General features: G+C 49.0%; 1 protein-coding gene across 1 annotated transcript in view; it reads left to right on the top strand.

The window, feature by feature from the left end:
* Window positions 1-12,121, top strand: part of LOC147092930 (ephrin type-A receptor 4-A-like) — a 96,503-nt gene that overhangs the window by 23,789 nt on the left and 60,593 nt on the right. Inside the window, exon 5 of the mRNA XM_085976249.1 lies at window positions 223-385. Coding sequence (XP_085832375.1) covers window positions 223-385 — 163 coding nt within the window. The remainder of the gene's footprint in view (window positions 1-222; window positions 386-12,121) is intronic.

Below are 12,121 nucleotides of genomic sequence, written 5' to 3'. Positions count from 1 at the left end.
GCTCTCAGCTGCCACTCTGAAATGGCCGAGCGAGACACTCAGTTTTAACGAACAGCGGTCCAAGAAGGCGGCTCACCACCACCTTCTCAAGGGCAGTTAGGGATGGGCAATAAATGCCGGGCCTCGCCAGCGACGCCCACATCCCAGGAACGAATAAATAGTAAGCAGTTATGTTCCTTGTCGCCTGCTCTCCCCTGATGGGTTTTTCTTGGTATCCTACAGAGAGTGGGAATCGGTTTCTCACCACCAGAAGTTTTGCACCGGGAGAGGACAACGGTGGAGCTGTACAGACTGGGGTGATACTGGTAGCGTTTGGAGGTGTGCTGTTAGTGGCAGTACTTGTCATCGGCCTGGCTGTCAGCTGGAGAATGAAAACAAAGGGGGAGTAAGTATTACATTCTGTGTGGGGGAGCAGACAGAGCAAGGGAGGCAGAAAACACCTCACAGTAACACTCTGGTATACCCCACGCTCCTCACTGTAACACTCTGGTATACCCCACACCCCTCACTGTAACACTGATATACCCCACACCCCTCACTGTAACACTGATATACCCCACACCCCTCACTGTAACACTGATATACCCCACACCCCTCACTGTAACAGTCTGATACACCCCACACCCCTCACTGTAACACTGATATACCCCACACCCCTCACTGTAACACTGATATACCCCACACCCCTCACTGTAACACTGATATACCCCACACCCCTCACTGTAACAGTCTGATACACCCCACACCCCTCACTGTAACACTGATATACCCCACACCCCTCACTGTAACACTGATATACCCCACACCCCTCACTGTAACACTGATATACCCCACACCCCTCACTGTAACAGTCTGATACACCCCACACCCCTCACTGTAACACTGATATACCCCACACCCCTCACTGTAACACTGATATACCCCACACCCCTCACTGTAACAGTCTGATATATCCCACACCCCTCACTGTAACACTCTGATATACCCCACACCCCTCACTGTAAGACACTGATAGACCCCACACCCCTCACTGTAACACACTGATATACCCCACACCCCTCACTGTAACACTGATATACCCCACACCCCTCACTGTAACACTGATATACCCCACGCTCCTCACTGTAACACTGATATACCCCACACCCCTCACTGTAACACTCTGATATACCCCACACCCCTCACTGTAACACTGATATACCCCACACCCCTCACTGTAACACACTGATATACCCCACACCCCTCACTGTAACAGTCTGATATACCCCACACCCCTCACTGTAACACTGATATACCGCACACCCCTCACTGTAACACTGATATACCCCACACCCCTCACTGTAACTCTCTGATATACCCCACACCCCTCACTGTAACACTCTGGTATACCCCACACCCCTCACTGTAACACTGATATACCCCACACCCCTCACTGTAACACTGATATACCCCACACCCCTCACTGTAACACACTGATATACCCCACACCCCTCACTGTAACAGTCTGATATACCCCACACCCCTCACTGTAACACTGATATACCGCACACCCCTCACTGTAACACTCTGATATACCCCACACCCCTCACTGTAACTCTCTGATATACCCGACACCCCTCACTGTAACACTCTGATATACCCCACACCCCTCACTGTAACACTGATATACCGCACACCCCTCACTGTAACACTGATATACCCCACACCCCTCACTGTAACACTGATATACCCCACACCCCTCACTGTAACACTGATATACCGCACACCCCTCACTGTAACACTGATATACCCCACACCCCTCACTGTAACACTGATATACCCCACACCCCTCACTGTAACACTGATATACCCCACACCCCTCACTGTAACACACTGATATACCCCACACCGCTCACTGTAACACTGATATACCCCACACCCCTCACTGTAACACTGATATACCCCACACCCCTCACTGTAACACTGATATACCCCACACCCCTCACTGTAACACTCTGATATACACCACACCCCATCACTGTAACACTGATATACCCCACACCACTCACTGTAACACCGATATACCCCACACCCCTCACTGTAACACACTGATATACCCCACACCTCTCACTGTAACACACTGATATACCCCACACCCCTCACTGTAACACTGATATACCCCACACCCCTCACTGTAACACTCTGATATACCCCACAACCCTCACTGTAACACTGATATACCCCACACCCCTCACTGTAACACTGATATACCCCACACCCCTCACTGTAACACACTGATATACACCACACCCCTCACTGTAACACTGATATACCCCACACCCCTCACTGTAACGCTCTGATATACCCCACACCCCTCACTGTAACAGTCTGATATACCCCACACCCCTCACTGTAACACACTGATATACCCCACACCCCTCACTGTAACACTCGGATATACCCCACACCCCTCACTGTAACACTGATATACCCCACACCCCTCACTGTAACACTCTGGTATACCCCACGCTCCTCACTGTAACACTCTGATATACACCACACCCCTCACTGTAACACTGATATACCCCACACTGCAGCACTGATATAACCCACACCCCTCACTGTAACACTGATATACCCCACACCCCTCACTGTAACACTGATATACCCCACACCCCTCACTGTAACACACTGATATAACCCACACCCCTCACTGTAACACTGATATACCCCACACCCCTCACTGTAACACTGATATACCCCACACCCCTCACTGTAACACTGATATACCCCACACCCCTCACTGTAACACACTGATATATCCCACACCCCTCACTGTAACACTGATATACCCCACACCCCTCACTGTAACACACTGATATATCCCACACCCCTCACTAACACTCTGATATACCCCACACCCCTCACTGTAACACTCTGGTATACCCCACACCCCTCACTGTAACACTCTGATATACCCCACACCCCTCACTGTAACACTGATATACCCCACACCCCTCACTGTAACACACTGATATACCACACACCCCTCACTGTAACACACTGATATACCCCACACCTCTCACTGTAACACACTGATATACCCCACGCTCCTCACTGTAACACTGATATACCCCACGCTCCTCACTGTAACACTGATATACCCCACACCCCTCACTGTAACACACTGATATACCCCACACCCCTCACTGTAACACTGATATACCCCACACTCCTCACTGTAACACACTGATATACCCCACACCACTCACTGTAACACACTGATATACACCACACCCCTCACTGTAACACACTGATATACCCCACACCCCTCACTGTAACACTGATATACCCCACACCCCTCACTGTAACACACTGATATACCCCACACCCCTCACTGTAACACACTGATATACCCCACACCCCTCACTGTAACACTCTGATATACCCCACACCCCTCACTGTAACACTCTGATATACACCACACCCCTCACTGTAACACACTGAAATACCCCACACCCCTCACTGTAACACACTGATATACCACACACCCCTCACTGTAACAGTGATATACCCCACACCCCTCACTGTAACACTGATATACCACACACCCCTCACTGTAACAGTGATATACCCCACACCCCTCACTGTAACACTGATATACCCCACACCTCTCACTGTAACACTGATATACACCACACCCCTCACTGTAACACTGATATACCCCACACCCCTCACTGTAACACTGATATACCCCACACCCCTCACTGTAACACTGATATACCCCACACCCCTCACTGTAACACTGATATACCCCACACCCCTCACTGTAACACTGATATACCCCACACCCCTCACTGTAACACTGATATACCCCACACCCCTCACTGTAACACACTGATATACCCCACACCCCTCACTGTAACAGTCTGATATACCCCACACCCCTCACTGTAACACTGATATACCGCACACCCCTCACTGTAACACTGATATACCCCACACCCCTCACTGTAACACTGATATACCCCACACCCCTCACTGTAACACTGATATACCGCACACCCCTCACTGTAACACTGATATACCCCACACCCCTCACTGTAACACTGATATACCCCACACCCCTCACTGTAACACTGATATACCCCACACCCCTCACTGTAACACACTGATATACCCCACACCGCTCACTGTAACACTGATATACCCCACACCCCTCACTGTAACACTGATATACCCCACACCCCTCACTGTAACAGTCTGATATACCCCACACCCCTCACTGTAACACTCTGATATGCACCACACCCCTCACTGTAACACTGATATACCCCACACCCCTCACTGTAACACTGATATACCGCACACCCCTCACTGTAACACACTGATATACCCCACACCTCTCACTGCAACACACTGATATACCCCACACCCCTCACTGTAACACTGATATACCTCACACCCCTCACTGTAACACTCTGATATACCCCACACCCCTCACTGTAACACACTGATATACACCACACACCTCACTGTAACACTGATATACCCCACACCCCTCACTGTAACACTCTGATATACCCCACACCCCTCACTGTAACAGTCTGATATACCCCACACCCCTCACTGTAACACACTGATATACCCCACACCCCTCACTGTAACACTCGGATATACCCCACACCCCTCACTGTAACACTGATATACCCCACACCCCTCACTGTAACACTCTGGTATACCCCACGCTCCTCACTGTAACGCTCTGATATACACCACACCCCTCACTGTAACACACTGATATACACCACACCCCTCACTGTAACACACTGATATACCCCACACCCCTCACTGTAACACTCTGATATACCCCACACCCCTCACTGTAACACTGATATACCCCACACCCCTCACTGTAACATTGATATACCCCACACCCCTCACTGTAACACACTGATATACCCCACACCTCTCACTGTAACACACTGATATACCCCACGCTCCTCACTGTAACACTGATATACCCCACGCTCCTCACTGTAACACACTGATATACCCCACACCACTCACTGTAACACACTGATATACCCCACACCCCTCACTGTAACACTCTGATATACCCTACACCCCTCACTGTAACAGTCTGATATACCCCACACCCCTCACTGTAACACTCTGATATACACCACACCCCTCACTGTAACACACTGATATACACCACACCCCTCACTGTAACACACTGATATACCCCACACCCCTCACTGTAACACTGATATACCCCACACCCCTCACTGTAACACACTGATATACCCCACACCCCTCACTGTAACACTCTGATATACCCCACACCACTCACTGTAACACTCTGATATACCCCACACCCCTCACTGTAACACACTGATATACCCCACACCCCTCACTGTAACACTCTGATATACACCACAACCCTCACTGTAACACACTGAAATACCCCACACCCCTCACTGTAACACACTGATATACCACACACCCCTCACTGTAACAGTGATATACCCCACACCCCTCACTGTAACACTGATATACCACACACCCCTCACTGTAACAGTGATATACCCCACACCCCTCACTGTAACACTGATATACCCCACACCTCTCACTGTAACACTGATATACACCACACCCCTCACTGTAACACTGATATACCCCACACCCCTCACTGTAACACTGATATACCCCACACCCCTCACTGTAACACTGATATACCCCACACCCCTCACTGTAACACTGATATACCCCACACCCCTCACTGTAACACTGATATACCCCACACCCCTCACTGTAACACTGATATACCCCACACCCCTCACTGTAACACACTGATATACCCCACACCCCTCACTGTAACAGTCTGATATACCCCACACCCCTCACTGTAACACTGATATACCGCACACCCCTCACTGTAACACTGATATACCCCACACCCCTCACTGTAACACTGATATACCCCACACCCCTCACTGTAACACTGATATACCGCACACCCCTCACTGTAACACTGATATACCCCACACCCCTCACTGTAACACTGATATACCCCACACCCCTCACTGTAACACTGATATACCCCACACCCCTCACTGTAACACACTGATATACCCCACACCGCTCACTGTAACACTGATATACCCCACACCCCTCACTGTAACACTGATATACCCCACACCCCTCACTGTAACAGTCTGATATACCCCACACCCCTCACTGTAACACTCTGATATGCACCACACCCCTCACTGTAACACTGATATACCCCACACCCCTCACTGTAACACTGATATACCCCACACCCCTCACTGTAACACACTGATATACCCCACACCTCTCACTGTAACACACTGATATACCCCACACCCCTCACTGTAACACTGATATACCCCACACCCCTCACTGTAACACTCTGATATACCCCACACCCCTCACTGTAACACACTGATATACACCACACACCTCACTGTAACACTGATATACCCCACACCCCTCACTGTAACACTCTGATATACCCCACACCCCTCACTGTAACAGTCTGATATACCCCACACCCCTCACTGTAACACACTGATATACCCCACACCCCTCACTGTAACACTCGGATATACCCCACACCCCTCACTGTAACACTGATATACCCCACACCCCTCACTGTAACACTCTGGTATACCCCACGCTCCTCACTGTAACACTCTGATATACACCACACCCCTCAATGTAACACTGATATACCCCACACTGCAGCACTGATATACCCCACACCCCTCACTGTAACACTGATATACCCCACACCCCTCACTGTAACACTGATATACCCCACACCCCTCACTGTAACACACTGATATACCCCACACCCCTCACTGTAACACACTGATATACACCACACACCTCACTGTAACACTGATATACCCCACACCCCTCACTGTAACACTCTGATATACCCCACACCCCTCACTGTAAAAGTCTGATATACCCCACACCCCTCACTGTAACACACTGATATACCCCACACCCCTCACTGTAACACTCGGATATACCCCACACCCCTCACTGTAACACTGATATACCCCACACCCCTCACTGTAACAGTCTGGTATACCCCACGCTCCTCACTGTAACACTCTGATATACACCACACCCCTCAATGTAACACTGATATACCCCACACTGCAGCACTGATATACCCCACACCCCTCACTGTAACACTGATATACCCCACACCCCTCACTGTAACACACTGATATACCCCACACCCCTCACTGTAACACTGATATACCCCACACCCCTCACTGTAACACTGATATACCCCACACCCCTCACTGTAACACTGATATACCCCACACCCCTCACTGTAACACACTGATATACCCCACACCCCTCACTGTAACACTGATATACCCCACACCCCTCACTATAACACTCTGGTATACACCACACCCCTCACTGTAACACTCTGATATACCCCACACCCCTCACTGTAACACTGATATACCCCACACCCCTCACTGTAACACACTGATATACCCCACACCCCTCACTGTAACACTGATATACCCCACACCCCTCACTGTAACACTCTGATATACCCCACACCCCTCACTGTAACACACTGATATACACCACACCCCTCACTGTAACACTGATATACCCCACACCCCTCACTGTAACACTGATATACCCCACACCCCTCACTGTAACACTCTGGTATACCCCACACCCCTCACTGTAACACTGATATACCCCACACCCCTCACTGTAACACACTGATATACCCCACACCCCTCACTGTAACACTGATATACCCCACACCCCTCACTGTAACACTCTGATATACCCCACACCCCTCACTGTAACACTCTGGTATACCCCACACCCCTCACTGTAACACTGATATACCCCACACCCCTCACTGTAACACACTGATATACCCCACACCCCTCACTGTAACACTCTGGTATACCCCACGCTCCTCACTGTAACACTCTGATATACACCACACCCCTCACTGTAACACACTGATATACACCACACCCCTCACTGTAACACTGATATACCCCACACCCCTCACTGTAACACTCTGATATACCCCACACCCCTCACTGTAACACTGATATACCCCACACCCCTCACTGTAACACACTGATATACCCGACACCTCTCACTGTAACACACTGATATACCCCACGCTCCTCACTGTAACACTGATATACCCCACGCTCCTCACTGTAACACTGATATACCCCACGCTCCTCACTGTAACACTGATATACCCCACACCCCTCACTGTAACACTGATATACCCCACGCTCCTCACTGTAACACTGATATACCCCACACCCCTCACTGTAACACACTGATATACCCCACACTCCTCACTGTAACACTGATATACCCCACACCCCTCACTGTAACACACTGATATACCCCACACCCCTCACTGTAACACACTGATATACCCCACACCCCTCACTGTAACACTCTGATATACCCTACACCCCTCACTGTAACACTCTGATATACCCCACACCCCTCACTGTAACACTCTGATATACACCACACCCCTCACTGTAACACACTGATATACACCACACGCCTCACTGTAACACACTGATATACACCACACCCCTCACTGTAACACTCTGATATACCCCACACCCCTCACTGTAACACACTGATATACCCCACACCCCTCACTGTAACACTGATATACCCCACACCCCTCACTGTAACACTCTGATATACCCCACACCCCTCACTGTAACACTCTGATATACCCCACACCCCTCACTGTAACACTCTGATATACCCCACACCCCTCACTGTAACACTCTGATATACCCCACGCTCCTCACTGTAACACTCTGATATACCCCACACCCCTCACTGTAACACACTGATATACACCACACGCCTCACTGTAACACACTGATATACCCCACACCCCTCACTGTAACACTCTGATATACCCCACACCCCTCACTGTAACACTGATATACCCCACACCCCTCACTGTAACACTGATATACCCCACACCCCTCACTTTAACACACTGATATACCCCACACCTCTCACTGTAACACACTGATATACCCCACGCTCCTCACTGTAACACTGATATACCCCACGCTCCTCACTGTAACACTGATATACCCCACACCCCTCACTGTAACACACTGATATACCCCACACCCCTCACTGTAACACTGATATACCCCACACTCCTCACTGTAACACTGATATACCCCACACCCCTCACTGTAACACACTGATATACCCCACACCCCTCACTGTAACACACTGATATACCCCACACCCCTCACTGTAACACTCTGATATACCCTACACCCCTCACTGTAACACTCTGATATACCCCACACCCCTCACTGTAACACTCTGATATACACCACACCCCTCACTGTAACACACTGATATACACCACACCCCTCACTGTAACACACTGATATACCCCACACCCCTCACTGTAACTCTGATATACCCCACGCTTCTCACTGTAACACACTGATATACCCCACACCCCTCACTGTAACTCTCTGATATACCACACACCCCTCACTGTAACACTCTGATATACCCCACACCCCTCACTGTAACAGTCTGATGTACCCCACACCCCTCACTGTAACACTCTGATATACCCCAAACCCCTCACTGTAACACTCTGATATACCCCACACCCCTCACTGTAACAGTCTGATATACCCCACACCCCTCACTGTAACACTGATATACCCCACACCTCTCACTGTAACACACTGATATACGCCACACCCCTCACTGTAACACACTGATATACCCCACACCCCTCACTGTAACACTGATATACCCCACACCTCTCACTGTAACACACTGATATACGCCACACCCCTCACTGCAACACACTGATATGCCCCACACCCCTCACTGTAACACTGATATATCCCACACCCCTCACTGTAACACACTGATATACCCCACACCCCTCACTGTAACACACTGATATACCACACACCCCTCACTGTAACACACTGATATACCCCACACCGCTCACTGTAACACTGATATACCCCACACCCCTCACTGTAACACACTGATATACCACACACCCCTCACTGTAACACTCTGATATACCCCACACCCCTCACTGTAACACACTGATATACCCCACACCCCTCACTGTAACACTCTGATATACCCCACACCCCTCACTGTAACACACTGATATACCCCACACCCCTCACTGTAACACTCTGATATACCCCACACCCCTCACTGTAACACTCTGATATACCCCACACCCCTCACTGTAACACTCTGATATACCCCACAACCCTCACTGTAACACTGATATACCCCACGCTCCTCACTGTAACACTCTGATATACACCACACCCCTCACTGTAACACTGATATACCCCACAACCCTCACTGTAACACACTGATATACCCCACACCCCTCACTGTAACACTCTCTGATATACCCCACACCGCTCACTGTAACACTGATATATCCCACACCCCTCACTGTAACACACTGATATACCACACACCTCTCACTGTAACACACTGATATACCCCACACCGCTCACTGCAACACTGATATATCCCACACCCCTCACTGTAACACTCTGATATACCCCACACCCCTCACTGTAACACACTGATATACCCCACAACCCTCACTGTAACACTGATATACCCCACGCTCCTCACTGTAACACTCTGATATACACCACACCCCTCACTGTAACACTGATATATCCCACACCCCTCACTGTAACACTCTGATATACCCCACACCCCTCACTGTAACACACTGATATACCCCACACCGCTCACTGTAACACTGATATATCCCACACCCCTCACTGTAACACTCTGATATACACCACACCCCTCGCTGTAACACTGATATACCCCACAACCCTCACTGTAACACACTGATATACCCCACACCCCTCACTGTAACACACTGATATACCCCACACCGCTCACTGTAACAGTCTGATATACCCCACACCCCTCACTGTAACACAGTGATATACCACACACCTCTCACTGTAACACACTGATATACCACACACCCCTCACTGTAACACACTGATATACCCCACACCCCTCACTGTAACACTCTGATATACCCCACACCCCTCACTGTAACACACTGATATACCCCACACCCCTCACTGTAACAGTCTGATATACCCCACACCCCTCACTGTAACACTGATATACCCCACAACCCTCACTGTAACACTGATATACCCCACACCCCTCACTGTAACACACTGATATACCCCACACCCCTCACTGTAACAGTCTGATATACACCACACCCCTCACTGTAACACAATACAATACAATAATACAATACAAATCGCTTTATTGGCATGATAAGGTACATCTTATGTTGCCAAAGCATCAAAATACATTTATGGTTGAACACATAAACGCGGTTCCATTCATACAGTGGAAAACAGGTATATCCCTGAGTTTCTAAATATATTTTCGCCTTGTTTATATATACTCTTGTCTTAGTTTACTGGTTGTCCCTCTGTTCATGGCAAGCTGTAACATAGTGTGCCGCCAGTGTTACACAGCTTCTCTCCTCCCCCAGTAGGAATGGGAGTTTTTGGTTGTCAGTCAGATTTCTGAATTCAGGGCATATTTGTGAGAATTTTTGATAGAAATTCTCTCTGATGCCCTGATATTTTCCACAGGCTGTGAGGAAGTGCATCTCTGTCTCAACTACTCCCTGACTGCAGTGAGAGCATATCCTGTCTTCTCTTGGCAGCCTGGTCTGCCTGTGTCTGCCTTTTTCGATCGCAAGGCTATGTTCGCTAAGTCTGTACCTTGTCAAGGTTCTTCTCAGTTTGTTATCCTTTACCATGGTCAGGTAATCAGCTATGTTGTATTGTCTGTTTAGGGCCAAGTAGCAATTGAGTTTGCTTTGGGTTTTTGTTGTTTCTGCCCAATATGACAGATATTTTTCCTTTTGCTAAGCGACGATTGTGTTGGGTCGAATTCTTTGTGTTACCCTGTCACTGTCCTGGGGCTGGTTATTGTTAGTATTGTTATTAGTTACTTTATTGAGTCCCAGGACTAGTTGACTGAG

The sequence above is a fragment of the Somniosus microcephalus genome, unplaced genomic scaffold (genome assembly GCF_052327205.1).
Source record: "Somniosus microcephalus isolate GS21.2 unplaced genomic scaffold, FLI_Smic_1.0 unresolved_chr2, whole genome shotgun sequence".
Classification (NCBI taxonomy): domain Eukaryota; kingdom Metazoa; phylum Chordata; class Chondrichthyes; order Squaliformes; family Somniosidae; genus Somniosus; species Somniosus microcephalus.
Note: the sequence above shows the minus strand (reverse complement) of the source record. Positions and strands in the feature narration are given on the sequence as shown.